Genomic DNA, 20,998 nt, shown 5'->3' with positions numbered 1-20,998 from the left:
CTCCCTTTTAAAAGCTGTACAATATTCCACTGGTGGGATGTGCCATTCTGTCCCTGGTGTGCTGTTTCCTAATCTTCTCTGATGCCATAACACCCTTGCACACAACTCTTCACACACGAACATTTCTAGGGCAACTATTTAGAAGTGGGTGGGCCGTTGGCCACCAGACCAGCCTGTACTCACCAATTTCAAGTGCCTTTTCTCAAGCCTTCCTTGGTCTCAACCTCTTTGCCTCACATGACATAGAGGACCTGCTTCCTGAATTTCCTTCCTGCCTTGGGTGTCCTTCCATGTCTGCTTCACTGAGTCTTTTCTTCTGCCCACAAAAGTAGGCATTTCACAGAATCCTTTTCTTCTTTCTCCTCTGGTTTTGCATGATGGTTGCGTCTTCTCCCCTGCCATCTTCTCCAAATGAATGCCTCCTAAAACACTTTGCCAGCCCAACTACATCTCAACTGCCTGCTGTTCACTCCAGCCTCAACATCTCAAACATCTGAGACTCAACAAACCCCCAAAATGAACTCCTGACCTTTTCTTCTAAGCCTCGCTTTCCTCACCCAATAAACAAAGGGAAAGGACTAGACTCAGTTAAACGCTTTTTTAAAAAATTAGGAGTCTAGTATGTACTAGATGTTGTGCAGGGTAAGAAAAAAAAAAATCAACAGAACATAGATTCTGTATTCAGGGAACACACAAACTAAGAAGTGAGGGAGCAACATAAACAATTATGTAATACAAGGCAAAATCAAATGCTAAAATAGACAAGAATGGCTAAATCTGGCATAAAGGCTTGAAGAAACCTTCACAAGGGGGAGTGTTGCGCCTTGAATGACGACTGGCATCTCAACAGGAAGAGAAAAGTATTTCTGACTGAGGGTACAACGTGAACCAAGTATAAACTCAGAGTCAGAGAACCGTGGAAGTTCATGGTACATGTGGCTGGATCAGAGCACATACGGAACAATGTACTAGAGGATAAAGCTGGTTGACACCAAGATCCGGAAGGTCCCAAATCTTATCACAAGGAGCTCAGGCTTTCTCTAAAGGGTTTCTCTCTCTGACATTCCCTGGTTGAGTAATAGTAGCTGCCTAAAATACTATGTTAAAGATGATTCTGAACCTACATGGAGACGCATGTTGAGCAAGCATGCTCATGTTTTGATTAGCAAGGCTGGCCCAGGGCACCAGATGCACCACAAGGTGCATCTATCCAGCTGTCTGCTCTCCTTGCTGAAGGCAATAGGGAGCTATTGAGGGCTTTTAAGCAAGGGAATGGCAGGACCCAACATGAATTTTCCTTGTATCATTTCTGGCAGCGGTATAAATGATGGACAGAGCAGAAAGACCCCAGGAGAAGGGAAAATCAGTCAGCAGGCTGCTGGTAAGAAGCCAGGTAGTGGTGATGATGATCAACAACCAGGTGAATTAGGGCAGAGGAATCAAAGAAGAAAAGCAAGAGACAGATGGGAGAAATAATGAAAGACAGAATCAAAATGACTCAAGAGACTCTGATGGTGGAAGAGAGGAATGGAAATGTGTCAAAGTTTCAAAGGACTTAACCCGGGTCACTGATGGACTGCAGTGCCATTAACTAAGATAGGGGCCCTAAGGGAAAAGTATCGTAATCCTTGCTTTTCACTCCAAATCTTCCAACCACTTTATTTAGCTTTTAAGCACCCTTAAGTACACTAGGAGGGAAAAGGCAGAACATGCACTGCTTGATGGACCCAGCATTTATATAACCTTACACATTAACCTACTATCCTTCCTTTTGCCAGCTTGTCAAAAAAATATCATGTTGAATTGGTTCACGCCTTTCAGGTCTATTATATCCTTCTGCTTCTCTATACGTTCATTCTATTTTTTGAGTGTTTGATGTGGAAACCAACTAAAAACCTTAATTTATCTGCTTAAAGAATACTTGTAATAGATAGTGGAACTACATGTAATCTTGTTATGTATTTTCCAAGTCAAGTAAAGGTGTTATCATACTTTCATAATTTAAAAAAATTAAAATTAAAAAAATAAATATCCATCAATATCTAATCCTAGGATTAGATAAAACCATTGAAAAGACTTGTCTTTGAATGCTCATGCTCTCAAAAAAATTATTTTTCCTATTTAGACAGTGCTTTCCAGCTACAAGACACATTCGCAAATCTTTTACTTGACTGTCACGTTTACCCTGTGAGGTATGAAGGGCAAAGAGCATACCTATCTTACAGATAACATACTCTGTGCTTGCTATGCACCAGACATTGATCTAAATACTTTACGTGTAGCTAGCACTGAATTCTTGTAAGAAAACCACAGATGGTATTATCCCCATTTTACAAAGACAAAAACATACCCAGAGATATCAATTAACTTACCCAAAGCAACATAGCTAGAAAGCAGCAGAGCTGGGATTTGAACTTGGCCAGTCTGACTTCAGAGCCTAGACTCTTTAACTACCATGCTTTATATAAGAAGATAAGCCCCAGAGAGGCAATCTGACCAGCCAAAACTACTAGGTTCTGCCAACCAGTCAGAGATGAAACCTACAGCCAAGGCCAGGTCTGGCTAATGCTTAACCCTATGCTCTATCTATTACTCTACATTGTTTACCAAGATGAAATGACTTCTTCCCTGGGCTGGCCAATTATTTTGACCTTTTTCCTCTTTGACCTTCGTCACTTCTACCAGAATGAGGTTCTGGAATCATTCACCTGCTGTGGAGCCTCACACAACTGTTCACTAGGATGGGATGCAGGTCTCTACTTAGAGAAAAATGATGACCTCAGTTACAGCCCCAACTGAATGAGTCCCATTGCAAAACCATCAATATCTCGCAGCAGATGACACTGACTTGCCATACAGGCTCACTGAGCATATACCACTCCCTGGACTACCTGCCCAGGGCAAGCAGCAAGCAATGGTGGCACTGCAGCCTGCTTCCTCTGTGGAAGAGACAAAGCAAGGGCAGAAAAACACGTTGGAAAAGTAGTTGCTATAGCGGTCAGGTAGAAAGGTGGCCTGCAGCTGTGAGAGCCTCGCTTTCAAGGCTGTCATAGAAAATGATGCTCAAAAAAATAAATAAAACACAAGATTTCTGTTTCTCAGCTACTGGGCAAGAACAAAAGTCCAGCTTCTTTTATGCTGGAATGGTAAGGGGTAGAAGGAGGCCATGAATGGTACTACAGAGTGACAGTGAACCAGTAGATCCACCTCTGCTTCCATTGAGCTCTGTGACTTTGGGCAAGTCACTTCACCTCTCTGGGTCTCGGTTTACTCATCTGGAAGAACAAGTGAGGAGATGATCTCTGAGGTTCTTTTTTTTTTTTTTTTTTCCAGCTCTGATTTGGCATCACTCAGCCATTTCCACCCAGCAAAGTGTTGCTAGAATATTTTTCTTCAGTATGTGTAAGTCAACCAAAGAAGAAATGGGCTACAACAAAGGGAAAGAAGAATGCATGCTTGCATGCTTAGTCGCGTCTGACTCTTCTGTGATCCCTTTTAACTTCAGCCCACCAGGCTTCTCTATCCATGGGATTTTTCAGGCAAGAATACTGGAGTGGGTTGCTATTTCCTTCTCCAAAAGAAGAATTAGATAAAACAAAAATGGCCTTTTGCAGAAGGCTGAAAATTAGGTAATATATAGGCAATAGACTTAAGCACAGTACCTGAACCATGATACATGCTCAAACTGTTAGTTTATCATCACTTATATCGAAAATATTATCAAACGGTGTTATCAAAAAGTATCATATCAAAAAGTATTATCAAAGTATAGTTTATATCAAAAGTATTATCATCACTACTACTCCTAACTTTTAGAGTGTACAGAGATAACCAAATATTATGATGAGCTCTTCCTCCTAAATTTAACCCCCTTTTGCCCATATAACCCTATTTCAGGTTTATGGTATTTCAGAGGTCTGGGGCAGGGGGTCCTAAATGAGCAGTGGCACCAACTGTCCTTAGTGTCTATGGACATTTATGACTGAAGAGTGAGAACCCAATCCCAAGGGAAACTGAAGAAACAATAAAAAAGAAATGGGAGGAGCCAGGATTAATCTTCAGTTCACTGCAAACTGGCTGTGGAAAGGGGATTAAAAAAAAAAAAAAACAGGTGCGGACCACAGTGTACTCTGCAAATTGTTTTTCAGTTCAGACCCGAAGCAGGGAGTAAGAAACTTGGGAAGATGATCCCAGCCTGGATTCCATGTGTGTCCATCTGAGTAAACACAGCCCTAGCTGTGAGGTATGGCCAAACACTGCTCAGCCAGGCAGAGCCTTTGTGACCTCACAAGTTGAATGCAGCCTCAGCCCAAAGGCCACCGCTGACCTCGAGGCCCATGACGGTACCCCACCCCATCCCCACCCCCGCCGAGAGCCTCGCCCAGGGAGGACAGGCACAGGGCTGGGGTTCACTCAGTTCTCTTTGCTCACTAGCCAGAAACCCCACCAGTAAAGAAAGGAAACTGGACTTTAGCTTGGTGCCAGCTTGCAGGGCTATTTTGAGGACAGCTGAACTGCAAACTCCAGGGCGCTGCTGCACAGGGAAGAGAAACCCAAAGGTAAAACCAGCCCCTTTCCTCAGGGGTCTTGAGAGTCCTCCTGTGACTAGGGACCAGGGAAATGGAGAAAGGCCCACAGGAAGCAGCAGCCAGCAGTCAGTGGTAGCTCAATGGGCCAAGTGTAAAAGCGTTGATGATAATAAGGTATTTATGCACATGACCCTGAGCAACATTCCTGCAGGGCAGGAAATAAAGTGCGGCAACAGGCATGCACTCTCTCTCAAGTGCCTGGGACTTAAAAAAGGAAACTACAAATGCAAAATTACAAGGGACAAAAGTGTGGATAAGAAGGGGACCCTTGGGTACAGTCTCCCTTAATTTCTCAGGGTTGTCCTTTGTTTTAGGAATGCCCTCCAAGCTAGTTCCTCCCAGGGAACCCAGATTATTACAGAAAACCTGACCTTACCCCAAGGAACTGCCTATTTACTCACAACACTTGCAAATAAGCCTGAAGGCCTATCAATGGCCTTGCTGGGGTGGGGCGTCCCAACCCCAAGGCTGTAAAAGTGCAAGACCCAGGCCTTGGCCCCAGAGGGCTGCACAATTAAAGGGGACTTCTCTTTAGAGAGGGACTGGCTGCTGAGGTTCTAGTTCTGAGAGCAACTAGTCCTAAAAATGAGAGGGTTTCCATACCTGGGAGATACTCGAAGAATTGTCTTGTTCATTTGTTTGGTTTTTCATCCATTTGCTGACATGTCAGGCAAGGCACTGGTCTATGTTTAACCTGCCTTTCTCCTCTGATAACTTAACTCTGGGAACAGGCAGCAATTGAGAGAGCTGCACTATCCTCAGTCAAAAGAAATTAATGAAGAAGTAAAAACTCAATCCACACACCTGTTTCTGCCCACCCCCAAACCAATCCTTTCCTGCTTCTGTCATGTTCTCGGTTTCCTAGGCTACCGATCTCAAGACAGCTGGCACCAGAGAGCCAGTCCATTGATGAAGAGCAGCAATAATTAAGCCCAGAGATCCCTGGACAGCCAAGCATCCCACCAATGACAGCCATCCTCCAAATGCTTCAGAAAACACTGAGTGATTTACAGTAACTTCTCAATTTCCCACAAAGCTATCCTTAGGCCTTGAACAATCAAGCAACCCTGCCCTGCAGAGATTATATGGGTGCCAACTTCATGGAATCAGTATTTTTGCATGAAATGAAGATGCCAGCGAAGTTTCTCTTGGGTGAGATTCTTAGAGCTGCCTTCCTGTATCTAATTTGTCATCTTATCCCAGAATCAGGCATCCAAGCTCACAGCAGCAGCAGCCATAAGGATAACAAAGCTCATTATCATCACACATCACATCACAGCAAAAAAAAGTACTGACTGTTTACTATCTTAAGTGTTTTATTACTCTTGTCTCATTGTTTCTCATTATTGTCTTACAACAGCCCTACAGGGTAGGTTTAATTATTCCAATTTACAAATGTGGTCTCTAGGGGGTCAAAGAGGTTACACAACTTGCCAAGGGCTACACAGCTAGTGGTAAAACCTGAACCCAGGCTTTTACCAACCTAGAGTCAGCTTTTGTGTGTGTGTGAGCGCGTGCGCTCCGTTGTGTCCAATTCTTTGTGACCCTGTGGACTGTAAGCAGCCAGTCCCCTCTGTCCATGGGATTTTCCCTGGCAAGAATACTGGAGTGAATTGACATTTCCTCCCCACCTGGGATGCTTCCCAGCTGGCACTAAAGAACCCTTCTGCCAGTGCAGGCGACACAAGAGACATGGGTTCCATCCCTGGGTCAGAAGATCCCCTGGGATAGAAAATGGCAACCCACTCCAGTATTTCTGCCTGGGAAATCCCATTGACAGAGGAACCTGGCGGGTTACAGTCCATAGGGTTGCAAAGAGTCAGATATGACTGATTGTGCACACACAGCTTTTACCCAGCATGACTTGAACCACTATATAGGAGTTCTGTATACTACTGTGCGTGCTAAGTCACTTCAGGCTTAGAAGCCAGGCTCCTCTGTCCATGGGATTCTCCAGGCAAGCATACTTGAGTGGGTTGCCATGCCCTCCTCCTCCAAGGGATCTTCCTGACCCAGGGATCGAACCTGCATTTCTTATGTCTCCTGCATTGGCAGGTGGGTTCTTTACCACCAGCAGCACCTGGGAAGCCCCCTATTCCTACTATAGTACATACAGTACTATTACTACCACAGTTGTCCCTTGCTATCCATGGGGGATTGGGTCCAGGACCCCCCACGGATACCAAAATCTACGGATGCTCAAGTCCCTTGTATAAAATGGTGTTGTATTTGCATGTGACCTTGCCCATACTCCCATATATTTCAAATTGTCTCTAGATTACTTACAATGCCTAACACAATATAACCAGTTTCCAGTGCATAATAAATTCAAGTTTTATGTTTTCAAACTTTCTGAAATTTTTTTCCCTAATATTTTCAATCTGTAGTTGGTTACATCTGCAAATTGGAACACACATTTATGGACGGCTGACTGTACTATGAAAAGCTGCTAACATTTATTGCTGACAATGAGCCAGAATTTCTGCCAAATGCTTGATTTAAGTTATTCCATTTAATCCTCACAATAGCCCTATTAGGTAGGTACTGTGATTATATCCATTTTACAGATGAGTGAAGTTGATAGCAGTTAAGTAACACGCCTACAATCACACATGATTCTTGTTGTTTGGGTGCTCAGTCGTGTCTAACTCTTTTGCGTCCCCATGGACTGTAGCCTACCAGGGTCCTCTGTCCATGGAATTCTCCAGGCAAGAATACTGGAGTGGGTTGCCATTTCTTCTTCAGGGGATATTCCTGACCCAGGGATTGAACAAGTGTCTCCTGCATTGGCAGGAAAGTTCTTTACCACTACCCACCCAAGGTCACATAATGATGGAGCTCAAATAGAAACCCAGGAAATATGGTCCAAAAGCTCAGTCCACTCAGCTGAACCTGCATTAGGAAAAGGAGGCATTTCTAATGCCCAGCTTAACTTAGCCAGGTTCATTGCTGTGTCCCAGTCCAAACCTACTGAGTCCCAGTGAGAATTTCCCAAGTAAATGCCAAGGAGGAAACCTGTCTAGCCCTTCTGTGTACATGCCAGTAGCTCAGATCTGATGCATCTAGGAAAAGACCAAAGCCCTTTCTAGAAGTCTCTCCTAGCCAGTTTCCCTCGTGTCCAGCAGCCTCTCCTAATACTCTACCCAAAACATCTAATAAGTGTTTACCCAGGGCTCCCAGAGCCGTAGTTAAGGGCCTTAATGTGCAATCTGGCTCTGTGCCTTGTTTAATCAGCACCTGAATGAAATGTCTCTTTGCTAGTAACAGCCTGAGCACAAAGTCTTTCTGCAAACACAGCTGGTCGACTGGCAAAGGCGACTCAATTCATAGGCAAAATACACCCTGAGTTTATACCACCACTGATGTGTGCTGGAGACAGGGAGACTGGAGGAACTGAGATGGAATTAGAATGGGCTCATGCTTCCTTTGGGCTTCCCAGGTGGTGCAGTGGTAAAGAACCTGCCTGCCAATGCAGGAGATACAAGAGACATGGGTTCGATCCCCAGGTCGGGAAGACCCTCTGGAGGAGGAAATAGCAAACCATTCCAGTATTATTGCCTAGGAGAATCCCAAGGACAGAGGAGCTTAGCAGGCTACAGTCCATGGTCACAAAGCATGGGACACGACTGAGCAACTGTCATGCACGATTCCTTTCTCCTCAGATAATCTCGCCTCTCACTCTCCTACCAACCTAAACATCTGCCCACAGGACATGGCTTGAACTGGGTCTGCCCAACAGTCCAATCCTCTCTAAGGACTGTCTTAGAGAAGACAGTCTCCTGCCATCTATTTCGTTTCCTCAGAGCTCACCAGGCCCACAACCAGACTCATCCTACCCTGCCTGCCTCCCTCTGACATTTGCTCCAGCAGCTACTGTTAAGGGTATGCAGCCAACAGAAAGATCCCCCCAACCCTCCCCTTCAGGATCTCGGGCTCGCAACAGGTCAGTGTCCCTTGACACACCACACACTGACAGATGTGCAAACCATGCCCTGTTTAGCTGGCAGCTCTTTCTCTGGGAAAGAGCTGAGTAAACAGAGAGGACCGTGCCCAGAAAAGGAGGAGCCCTCCCCAGACCTTCAGATTTAACTGCTGTATTCAAGAGCACCTTGGAGGGAGACTTACCCTGGGCATTCAGCAAGTAGGACAGCAAGACACCGGTAACTCCAGTTCTCAGGGTGGGGGAGGATGGGAGGTGGAGCAGGAGGGAGGCCAACAACTGAGCAAGGAGCATGGGAAAGGCCACCTGCTCAAATTCTGAGACACACCCCACCAATTAAAGATCAAGTAAGGCTAACAAGGCCCTTTTAAAAAGTCCTGTCCTCCCCTACCTCTGTTGCATCTGAGCCATTCACACTGTAGTATGAACCTCCTACATGGAACTGATTTCTTCCTTATTTCCTTGGAGATAGGACCTCCTCTGGTGAAACAGGCATTTAGATGGAGTTGATCTGGAGCTTTGAGTACTCTGGAAAGAGGCAAACTTGGATGGGGTGAGTTGGGGGGGTTGGCGGGGGAAGACATGGAAGCAGGGGAAAAGAAATAGAAAAGAGAAAGGTAGAAGAAGAGCATCGAAACATTGCATCAGTTCCACCATCGTGGGGGCAGCAGCCATCCCATGAGCCACTAAAAATCATCTGGTGGGGGGTGGAATACCTGCTACCTCATTTCCTGCATTTAATGTCTGCTCACTCTCCTCTGTGTTCCGTGTCTGTCCTTGACCATGTGGGCCCTCCTTGGGACAGCAGAGAGAACACAACATTCTATCTCACAAGCCCCCTATCAAGGACTTGTGATTAACTGCAGCTGTCTTATCAACAGGCCAGAAATGACAGAGCGTTCCAAGTTTTACGTGGTTTGCCAAGGGAGAAATACAAAAACAATGCCTGTCCCTGATAATAACATGAAAATGACTCCAGGTAAGAGTTGTAAAGCTTTCCTGTGAAAGAGGAAGCAACTCTGTGCCTTTACACGTATCGTTTCCTATGCCAAGAAACCCTTTCCTTCTGCAACACCTAGCCACCTCCTAGTCATTCATTCACACGTTTATTGAGCACCTACTATGAGGTGGGTCCCATGAGAGGCACTATGATAGAAAATAAGACAAACAAGGACCCCTGCTCTCAAAGAGCTAACATGTGTCCTTATGAGTCAAATGTCACCTCCTCCAGTATGCTTTCCTTAATTGCATCAGGAAAAAATAAAAGACCCTCTGGTCCTTTATGTTTTGTTCAAACCTGTCACATTGTAATTTAGTTGATCTTTACATGTCACATTGTAATTTAGTTGATCTTTACATGTTACATTGTAATTTAGTTGATCTTTACATGTTACGTTGTAATTTAGTTGATCTTTTTTTCTTGCCTGTCTCATCTCAACTGTGGGCAACATGAAGGCAAAGAATGTTTCTTATTTATCTTTGAATCTCCAGTGTCTGGCACAATGTTTGACAGCACAATGTTTGGCACTGGACAAATGTTTGCTGAATACATGCAAGAATGGATACATTTCCATGAGCATTGAAAACTAAAGTCCTGAAAATAGAGAACTAGGATGCAATAATTCTGTATCAGTATTTCATCTTGTTAGTTCCCAAAGATCTCCAACACTGCAAGAATGGCAAAGGAGTATAGGAGGACTGGAAGGTGATTAAAAAGAGGTTTGGCTGAAATCCTCCACTGATAAAAGCCACAGGCACCCAACAGGCCACTGGAACGCCAAAGTTACCTTAAAATCCACCTCACAATAACTCGGGGTCTTCAACCTCTAATTTCAACCACCTTATTTAACACCCACATAAATACCGAGGTACTACCAGAAGACCAAATGCCCACCCACAGGCCACCAGAATCACACCAGTCAGGAAGAGCATCAGAAGCAACATCCCACCTCATGCTTTGCTGCTGCTAAGTCACTTCATTCATGTCCGACTCTGTGCGACCCCAGAGATGGCAGCCCACCAGGCTCCGCCATCCCTGGGATTCTCCAGGCAAGAACACTGGAGTGGGTTGCCATTTCCTTCTGCAATGCATGAAAGTGAAAAGTGAAAGTGAAGTCACTCAGTTGTGTCAGACTCTTCGTGATCCCATGGACTGCAGCCTACCAGGCTCCTCCGCCCATGGGATTTTCCAGGCAAGAGTACTGGAGTAGGGTGCCATTGCCTTCTCCAACCTCATACTTTATCCACTAGATAATGTCTCTCAGAGTGGGATCCAATGCTCACTGGCATCAGAATCATTGAGGAACTTGTAATAAATGCAGGTTCCCATCCTCACCTTATAGGACCTAGACTGACTTAGACTCTGAGTGGAGAGCCAGGCATCTGCATGAGAACAAGGTTCCAAGGGAATCTTTCACAAAGAAAATTTGAAAAGCACTGCACTCCACTTCAGGTCCAGTCAGTCAGTTACTGGCAGAAGATGCTCTCAATTTAACAAAAGATATGAAAGATCATGGATGTGTTAGTGAACTCAGTGGGGGGTGGGGAGTCCTTTCATGATGTATGCGTAATCAAATCACGTTGTGCACTTTAAATATCTTACCATTTTCTTTGTCGACTATACCTCACAAAGCTGAACACAAACAAAGTTAACAAAAAAAACATATGAAAGACCAGAAGTTGAGAAGTCTGGCTCTTCTTGCAAAGGGTATTTCAATGAAGCATGGTGACAGTGAACAAGCTATTGAAAAATATAAAAGGGGAGAGATAGAAAGTGAGTTACCAGCTTAATAACAGTTTTTTTTTTAATGTCTGATATTAAAGGAGGAAAAGAAGAAAGTAGACATTTCCAGATGTCAAACCAAGGGATTTAAGACCAAGATCCAACTGTGCAATTTCCTCAGTGCAATGAAAGTGAGCAGAAACTTGGGGCAGAGAATGGGCTGCAGTTCCTAATAACCAGCTCTTTGTGATGGAAATTCAACAAAAAGATGTGTGAGCTGGAGGCGAAACCACCTCTCTTTCTGGCTATTTAAAAAAAAAAAAAAAAAAAAACCCAGACAGGAGCTTCTCTTAATAGGCACAGGAGACACAGGAACTGTGCCCATGAGACCTCAAGGGAACACAGACAGAACCACCAGAGGGAAAAAGAAAAAAGAACAGAAAAAAGTCAGTTCTGTCAGCCAGTCAGCCAGCCAGCATTATCCAGGCACACTACACATTAAGCAATTAATGTGCACATATAGTATTGTATTAAGCTCTGCAGGGTGTTACAGAGGGAAAAAAACATACTACTCCTTTCCTTAAAGAAAAGTATACACACTAATGGTAGAGAATGAACAAACATGTAAAATCAAACAACCCAGTTGAACACTTACCAAACTACCTACTTGTATACAAAGTCATGGGCTTCCCTGGGGGCTCATATGGTAAAGAATCTGGCTCATATGGTAAAGAATCTGCCTACAATGCAGGAGACCTGGATTCAATCCCTGGGTCAGGAAGATCCCCTGGAGAAGGGAATGGCAACCCACTCCAGTATTCTTGCCTGGAGAATCTCATGGACAAAGGAACCTGGTGGGCTACAGACCATGGAGTCACAAAGAGTAGGACATGACTGAGCAACTAATGCTTGCAATTTTTTCATGCAAGGCAAATGTTAAAGAGGCTAACAGTCTGAGGAATATTCAGAGTTGGGAAAGGAGGACAAGAGGTATTGGTGGAATGAGTGGAATAACTGTGGAGTCAAGGTCAACTGGAAAGTTTCCCAGAGAATCTTCAGGACCATCTACAGAGGGGAGGAATTCACGACAGATCCCATGAAGACAGTGATGAAGGAGGTACTTCTATGGCAAAGGGACAAAAATCCAGGGGGCCTGTGGATCACCCCCTGAGTAGGAGTCTGCTGCATTCTATTACTTAACAGCAAGCTCCAGGCTGCATTGTATTAACAGGTGCACAGTGAGAAAAGGCTCAGAAAGAAATCTTTCCTCTCTGCTGGGGGTGGGCTGGACCTCTGGTCACAGTATCCAGTTTTATAGACTGTGTATGAGAAGGGTATGCAGACGTGGGCAAGGATCCAGAGAAAAGCAACAGAACTAATTAGAGGAATGGATTCTAAGAGCTATCAAGAAAGGTGAAAAGAAGTTGAGGTTTGTCAGTTTCTGAGTCAGAGGAAAAAAATCTATTGGTCATCTGCCAGCTCTGATCAGCTGTACCTGGAGTCTGTTTAAGTGACCACAGAGCTATTCAGAGGATTAAAATGCTTTGTTTCCATGTGGCCCATTTCACGAAGAAGATCAAGATAGGAAAAAGCTAAATAATTTGCTCAGGTTCCCTAGCAGGCGACAAGCAAAACTGGTATCATCATTTTAAATCCCAGGGCTGTCTATGGGTTGTTTAATCCACCAATCCACACCATTTCCCTTATAATGGAAGGGACTCTGTCAAAGACTGTAACAATGAAAGATGGAAAAATTCTCTGCAAATTTCCTTGGGGGAGAATATGAAACAAACTAAAAAGGAATGTCATGCCTCATTGCTGAGGCCCATATAAACATCACCCCATTGTGTCCCCCTGGACTGATGACACAGGACACAGTCCATCTGATAAGCCAGCAGATAGCTGGATCCCTCATTGCACCCATTACCCACCAACATCAATTGCAACCATGAGCAGTTATCAGTGCTCCAGACAACAGATGGGGATGAAGAGGTGTGGTTGGTCTGAAGTCAAGGAGGCAGGGGACAAAAAAGTCTAGTTCTCAAATCTATCAGGTTTTCTCTAAAACAAATCCATCATAGAGCAAATATAACATACCCATATACATCCAGTGAGTTCCAAAAGGTGTCACAAAAAGCTCAGGACCATTCTGAATATGTGCCATTCTGTGCTTTTGGCAAAAAGTGAAGTAGGAAGGTAAACAGTGAGACAAAAGCAGGTTAGCCATATTTGGTGGACATCAGCCTTCTAATATATCGTAAAGACAGAAAAATAGCAATGCTAACTCTAAAAAAAGGATGGGGCTCACTTGGTCTTAAAGGCTAAAAACCAGAGGCTTGGTGCTCAGGGGTCAATAGCATCAATTATTATTTGGAAAATGTCCAGCTGAGATCCAGAGTGCCTTATGCACAGAGACACGGAGGATTAAATGGCATATGCTATGCCCCACTAAGTTCAGGGTCCAACTGGGAGATACTGACACAGACATATACACAACCAACTGGAAGTGGACAATTAGACAAAACATCCAAAATTCGATCTTTGCCTTAAGTTCCTAAGGCAGAGACAATCTAACTAGATGCAAAGGATAAAAGGCCATGAGTTTTTACGGACACAATCAGTCAAACTGCCTGGCATTTTAACCCTTCCGCTAAGAAACTGTAGATTTTAGGACTTAAATAGCTATGAGACTCTCTTCCTGCTAAAGCCCCAATTCCCACTGTTGACAGCTGGGTTCTAAAGCCACCCCTGCCAGTACCTTGCTGGCAGTGTGATTTCCATTTTTTTTTTTTTTTTGTAAACAGCATAAACAGTCAGTAAATTCATTCCGTGTCACCCATACCTACGAAAATATTATGCACAGGGGACTAGCTAGCCACGCTTGAAAAAATACTTATTGGTGTAATGGGTAAACACCACTGATATTCAGCAAGGGGTTTAACAGCGGTGCGTTAATCCTGGTGCTTGTTGATTCCAAGAACCCTCAAGCATCCCCGGCTTAAGTCAGATGTGAGAAGGTGCTGCTTTAATCCTACAAACCTCTACCAGTCCCAGGTTCTAGGGCCCTTGAGACGAGGCCAAAAAGAAACCTGACAGCAGGAATATTATTCAAGAACAGAACTCGGACACAAGAAGTACCCTGCCCTGTGCTTCTAAAGCTGGCAGTTGCCCAAAGGCAGCATGGCTATGAGGAGGGTCTGTGTATCAAAGGCCTTGGGAGTAAATATTTTACAGACTGAAAAATGGGAGGTAAGGAGACTAGTCATTTTCCCTCCAGTGCTACCATTTCCTGGCTGAAAGTAATACTGCCCTTATTACAAACTTATACTGCCTCTGCAGAACAAGGCCTTCTATAAAGCTATAATTGAGTCATCTTGTTGAGAGACACACATCAGAAATGTCTCTAAGCTCCTGCTTTCAATTCAGCTAATGTCTCCCTTTCCTTATCAGGACCTCTGAACTCCATAGAATTTACTGCCATGATATAGCCTAACTCAGCTAATTCACTTGCCAAAGTATTTCTTTGTACTCAACACCTCCCCTTTGAAACACACACAGTCACAGGATAAATTTTAACATCTCTCTGTCCAGGCTCAAGCTTATCTAGCATAACCCTAAAGAAGATAGTGCATGTGAAAGGGTCTTATAAAAGTTAAGAGCTAGACAGATGTAAAGTATTATTAATACTAACCCCATGGATGGGCTTCCCTTCTAGCTCAGTCGGTAAAGAATTTGCCTGCAGTGCAGGAGACCCGCGTTCGATCCCTGGGTTGGGAAGATCCCCTGGAGAAGGAAATGGCAACCCATTCCAGTATCCTTGCCTGGAAAATCTCATGGACAGAGGAACCTGGTGGGCTGCAGTCCATGGGGTCACAAAGAGTCGGGCACGACTGAGCGACTAACACATGACTAACACACAACCCCATGGACTATAGCCCCCCAGGCTCCTCTGTCCATGGGATTCTTCCCGCAAGAATACTGGAGTCAGTTGCCATGCCCTCCTCCAAGGGATCTTCCTGACCCAGGGATCAAACCTGTATCTCCGGCATTGCAGGCAGATTCTTTACCATCTGAGCCACCAGGGAAGCCCAAATAAGTTAGAAAACTGTTTCCATCTGTTGTAATATTTATTTTAAAGATTCACATCAGCTTTTAAAAATCCATATGTCCCTGCTTCCAATAAGACCATAGGTAAGGTATGGAGTGTTGGATTCATCAAAGGCTAAGTCCCCCAGTAGGCCAGAAGTTTCTATTTAAATGACACAAAGCAGTAACTTGGGAGTAAAGGACAAAGCAGTACAATCCTGCTTGGTCGCAAGGATTCCTCAGCCTGACTGTTCTTTGCCCCCACCACCTAGCTTCAGAGTTTCAGCTAAGCACGGGACAATAGCAAAAGCACAGTGACAGGAATCAGTTCATAGTTCCCCAAACATCCATCTCTCTGCTGCACTCAGCCCCTGAGGGCCAACATCATCCATATGGACCCCTAAAGGGTGGCCTTCTCAGGTTTACTTTACGGGGAAGACCCAGGGAGCGAAAGGTGAGGATGAGAAGGTGAACCATGACCACCTGAAATGAGCGAGGAGACCAAAAGCCATTTCTGGAATAGCTCTGTGTGGCACCCCCGGGGAACTGCTTATAGAGGAAAGAAGCACAGCACATAGACTGTCAAGACCTAGAAATTCAACTCTGCCTCGTTTTGCAGCCAGGCAAACTGAGAGCCAGGACAAGTACTTTCCCCAAAGTCACACAACTAATTAATGCCAGAACGAAGCCTCCAGAGTCTTCTAAAAGCCTCTAAAAACCTTTCCACTGAAAACCATGATGCTGCCAGGTTTGACGTCATCACCCCAGCAGCAGCCCCAATCGGGCTGAATTTAGTTCTTTGTTGACCTTCTAGATATGTGGTTGTCAGAGGCCTCAAGACCCCTTTGTCAAAGATGTACCCTCTGACCCTCACCACCTGCCATCCAAAAAAAGCACTCCTGTCCCAAGAGCCTCACATAGCAATGGCTGAGATGTGTTGTTTCCTTTCATTAACAAAAAGCCCATTCATTAAAAAAAAAAAAAAAAAAGAAAGAGGACAGGCTCAAATTTACACAGAAGGTCTAACTGGGAGAGCCCTTGGGTTTCCTGTGAATGGCATCACTTCCCAAGAAGGCCTCTAAAAAAAGGCTACCCACTCCAAGCCTACTGGACGCTTAGAGCCATCCCATCACTAAGAGCTGCTTTATTCTAAATCTGTCTATACCTCCTTACCACATCTGCAAGACTGAAAGGGGTCTATGGTCATTCACCAGTTTCCAGATTGGGAAACTGAGGCCAAGAACCTGCCATCCAAGGACTTCCTACAACACAGAGCTAGCAAGCATCTGCAGCATAAGTAGGCAGCACCATGCTGATCAGCAGCGGCCTCCCAGAGATTGCTCTGCATTCTGAAACCCCAAAGAGGGTGGGTTAGCTTTCCAACCCAGAAAGCTAATTCATCTTTTGGTTGCAAGCGAGCAACCTCCCATCCCCGAGTCCCCCCGCCAGGCCTGTGAAACCGAGACAATTATCTCAACCTCCTGCCCCACACAAGGTTGTCACGAGTCTCCTGAGAAAACAACCTTCTACAAATATAAAAGCAATAAAGATGCTAATGACAGGTTTCACAACTGTCCCTGAATAAAACACACCAGGTTTTCCACAGCCTGAAATCTAAAAGAGACAGCCCCCCCAACCCCACGCTCTTCTCCTCTTCCTACCCTTCCGTGATATTATAGTTTTAGATCATCTCTCTACACAGGCTGAGTACAAAAAGACAGTCTCGCTCTTGGTTGGTGCTCACCCAGATTATTTTTATGTATCTGGCAACTTTCCTTTTCAATCTCATTTGTTTTTCTTAGCACCGCTAATGGGAGATAAAGAAATCAGCTCTCTGGGCACCCCTGGACTGTGACCTCAGGAGAGAGAATGAGAATGATAAGATGGAGAGGTTTGCAGGAAATAAATACCCTCTCACCACAGAGAAGAGGTCACGAGTCTGCCTGGGGTCTGCTTCAGAGTGCAGTGAGTCGGAGTTTGGTGCTGCTTTGACACCTCAGAACTCAAAAGGCAGACCTCACCCTAAGACCATAAACTCCCAAAAGAAAGTCATTAAGAGAAATCTACAAAAGTATTTCCCCCAAGTATGACAGTGGAGACCGGAACCTTCTGTGACCACCTCCAGGAAAGAAAGCCACCAGGCCTCTGGGAAATTGTGGCAGAGGGAATGTGTGTGTGTGTGTTGGGGGTGGGGGGGGTTGGCCCATGGCTCCCTTCTGGTGATCCAGAAAGGGAACCTGGCTGGGGTCGGACTTCCTGCTGGCAAAAGGCCAGGGCAGGCCTGGGAGGGGAGGGGCCACTGGCCTGAGTGCTAGTCTTTCCCAGGGCTAACCACCACTGTAGGGCTGACGCATTGTGCAAAGGTGGAAGGAAGCCAAATCTGAAATCCGCACCCAAACAGCCACTCGTTGGAAAATCATTTTTAAGGGTCCCACTGCCCGCAGGGGTGAGGTGTTCTACGCGGCCAAGTGTCCTGAGCACACAAATGACTCTGCTGGCTGAGGCTGCCAGGAAGGGGTGGGGGAAGTCAACAGACTCACATGCATCATGGTGACCAGGTGACAGGGGTTGAGCAGGTAGATGACGGTCTTGGTGGCGAACTTAAAGCCCACCTCCACCCCGAAGGTCAGGCACAAGGCTACTAAGAGCAGATTCTTGCTCAGGCTCTCTTTGCCTTCCTCTGGCCGCTGGGTCACCTGCTCTGGCTGGCAGCCACGGCCACCCCTACCGTCCTCCTTCGTCTGCCTCAGGATGTGCCGCAGGGCCACCAGGATCTCCAACAGGGCCAGGGTCAGGACCACCACACTTTCCAGCAGCCGCTGCTGCCAAGAGAGGAAGGCAGCACAGTCGGGGCCCCCATTGCCCGCAAAGCTGGGGTCCACGCCCCCATAGAGCCAGTCCAGGAGACTTTGGTAGCTATACCGGGACATGATGCAAAGTGGCTCCCCACGACCACCGTGCAGGAAGCGAGAGCGAGATGGAACACAAGCCCCGAGGGTGGCCCGGGTAGTGGGACATATACGGAGGGCACACCCCGCCCCCGCACCCTCCTCCGGACACCGGGGCAACTAGAGCAGGGGACGGGAAGCTACACGCGAGGCCTGGGGCCAAGTGCTGGCTCTAATTTGTCCCTACGGCTGCCTGGGGAGCCCCCCGCGCTTCTCCAGTGGCCACCAACGAGGCAGGGTGGAAACGAGCCGTTGGCCAATCTAAAAGGAAGGAGAGGAAAAAAAAAAAAGGTCTCAAAGAGGCAATTGCATCGGGAATTACGAGGCGGGGAGGGGTAACTAGCGAGGGAAGAAAAGGGGAACAGGGGCAGTGGCGAAGCAAGCAGGGGTCGGGGGAAGTCGGAGGCCGGGAGGGTCAGGGCGAGGGTTGAGGGGACGCGGCAGGAGCGAACCAGGGGAGACGGCGAGGGAACACGCGGAGGCCAGGAGGGGAGCTGGCGGGGCCGGGCCGGCGGGGAGGGCGACGGGGCTGGCGGGGACGCCGGACTCCTCGTCTCACGCACTCGCCACTGGGGGATCGCTTACTCCTGCAACCGCGTGGCCGTCTCTGCCCCCAGCGAGCAACTTCGCCGCCGACGTGCCCCTCCGAGCCAATTTAGAGCCGTCCCGGGCCAGCCTCCCGCCCCCGGGTACACCCCCGAGCCCCCAGCTCCACCCCCCGGCCCCAGACGCCCGCCCTCCGGGCAGCACCTCCCCCAGCCCGCGGCCCGCCCGGGACCTGCCCCCCTCGCGCGGGCAGCGGCGGGAGGAAGCCGGGAGGGAGGGAGGAAAGGCGGGCGGGAGGCCGGGCCAGCCGGGGGCTGGGCTCTGGCCGGCCCCCTCCCTCCGCCCCGGCGCCGCAGCTTCCCGCGCCTCCCGCCCGGCCCCAGGGACGGGTCGCCGCGCCCTGCGGGGCTCCACTCACCGGCAGTCGGCCCTCGGCCCCGACTGGGCGCCCGCTCGGCTCCCCGCGCCCCGGCGCTCGGCTCCCCCGGCGGCCGCCACGGCCGCCGCGCACGGCTCCTCCTCCCTGTCTTCCTCCCCCTGCAGCAGCCGCGGTCGCTTCCTCCTTCTTCCCCTCCCTCTCTCCTCCCCCTCGCCGCCGCCTCCCCGCTCCCGCCCGGCTCGGTCCCTCGCCGCACCCCCACTTCACGTCCTCGGCCACCCCGCCCGGCCGCCTCTCCTCTCCGGCCTCCCCGCACCCCCGCCCCCCCGCCAGCCGCTCGCACTCTTCACACCTCCCACTCCCCCTCTCGGCGCCTCGGCCTCCCCCTCCCTCCCCCGGGCTCAATCCCCGCCTCCTTCCCCTCCTCCCCTGCCTGCCTCGCGTTCTGCGCTCGCCCGGCCAGCACGCGTGCACCGCCACCCTCCCGCACCGCCGACTACGGAATTCGCTCCTCCGCGAAGCCGTTTGGCCCGACTCCGCCTCCTGAGACCCGGTTCTCCAGGGCGCTTCCTTGGACACCGGGCACCTAGTAGGCGCTTAGCCGGCCCTCGCTGAGTTCTTGAGGGAGTGGACGAGCCTGTCTAGTGATAAGCCCCTGGGCTTTGGGAGGTCCGCTGGGTGTGACCTACTCTTCGCCTCTCCTCCAGACCTCCCTGAAATAGCAGACTTGGGCAGGGCCAAGACGGCATCTTCTCCACCTTTGTAGCCACAGCCCTACTCTCCACTTCCGTCCTAGACAAGGCTTCTTTTCCTACTTTGCCCGGCCGTTCTCCCTCCTGCTCTGCTCCGATGTTTCTCTATCTAGCCTCCGGCCACTCCCTCTCCAGGCTCTCCGTCTCCCCTTTCTCCTGCCACGCCTTCAAGCTCAATCGTACTCTAGATGGAGGAAAAGAAGCTTCCCCAGACCTCTTTCCGTCCTCCCGCCCTGCGACGGAGCAGCTGTTTCCAACCTACCCTTGGCCGAGAGTCCTGCCACTTAAAACGCCCGCCAGGCTGTGGAGGGGCCCAAGAATTGGATAAGGGCTGCTGGCAGAAACAGGGCCCCCTCTTCCCTGCTGCTTCCTACCCATAGACTGGGATTTGCTTTTCTTTGGGCAAGGAAACAGGAAAAAGACCTTTTCAGAATCCACTTTGTGTTGGTTTAATATCTATTGAAGACTCACAAAGAGGAAAATAGCCAGAAAAAAACAGGCACCTTGCCTGGGAAACACGTTCTGGTGTTGGCTGCCAGCCATTTTCCTGCCGTCCTTTCCAAGTCTGGTTTAACCCCACCTGGCCTCAGAGCCAGGTAGCTTTGCACAGACAGCATCCACCTTAGGGCCTGATGCTCTCGAAGTGCTAATTAATAAAGAACAACAACAAACAAGGATCGATTCAGCAGCTCACTCGTTCTCCGTCGGTGTTTTGTTAGATCCTCTGCACAGTAACATTAAGGGTAAAACTGGAGTTCTGGTGATGACTGTAGCCTGAGACCTCGAGTTCCTGTCTTCAAGGAAGTCAGAAGGAGATGGTAGCACTCAGTAAAAGGCTTCATTAATCCGTTCAGAAATCTTCCCTCTTAGCTCAGTCAGTGAAGAATCTGCCTGCAAATGCAGAAGACCAGGTTGAATTCCTGGGACGGAAAGATGCCCTGGAGAAGGAAATGGCAACCCACTCCAGTATTCTTGCTTGGAGAATCCCAGGACAGTGGAGCCTGGCAGGTTACAGTTCTTGGGATCGCAAGAGTCG

The 20,998-nt window shown here is 47.8% G+C and overlaps 1 protein-coding gene across 28 annotated transcripts in view; it reads right to left on the bottom strand.

Annotated features, from left to right (window-relative positions):
- The window catches only part of TMEM164 (transmembrane protein 164), a 178,398-nt gene extending 158,545 nt beyond the window's left edge, over positions 1–19,853 (bottom strand). For 13 of the 28 annotated variants that reach the window (XR_008708544.1, XR_008708543.1, XM_055564838.1 and 10 more), the window contains exons 1-2: positions 18,849–18,959; positions 17,878–18,546 (exon numbers count right to left, since the gene is read on the bottom strand). Coding sequence is in view for 19 of the 28 variants with exons in the window: in XM_055564838.1 (XP_055420813.1) it covers positions 17,878–18,267 (390 nt within the window). In the remaining 9 variants the exon portion in view is untranslated. Of the gene's footprint in view, positions 1–17,877; positions 18,547–18,848; positions 18,966–19,249; positions 19,400–19,647 lie in introns of those variants that run through there. The other 15 variants (XM_055564845.1, XM_055564860.1, XM_055564853.1 and 12 more) reach the window with 12 other exon arrangements.
- Between the last annotated feature and the right edge of the window lie 1,145 nt (positions 19,854–20,998).

This window comes from Bubalus kerabau, chromosome X (assembly GCF_029407905.1).
Source record: "Bubalus kerabau isolate K-KA32 ecotype Philippines breed swamp buffalo chromosome X, PCC_UOA_SB_1v2, whole genome shotgun sequence".
NCBI lineage: Eukaryota > Metazoa > Chordata > Mammalia > Artiodactyla > Bovidae > Bubalus > Bubalus kerabau.
Note: the sequence above shows the minus strand (reverse complement) of the source record. Positions and strands in the feature narration are given on the sequence as shown.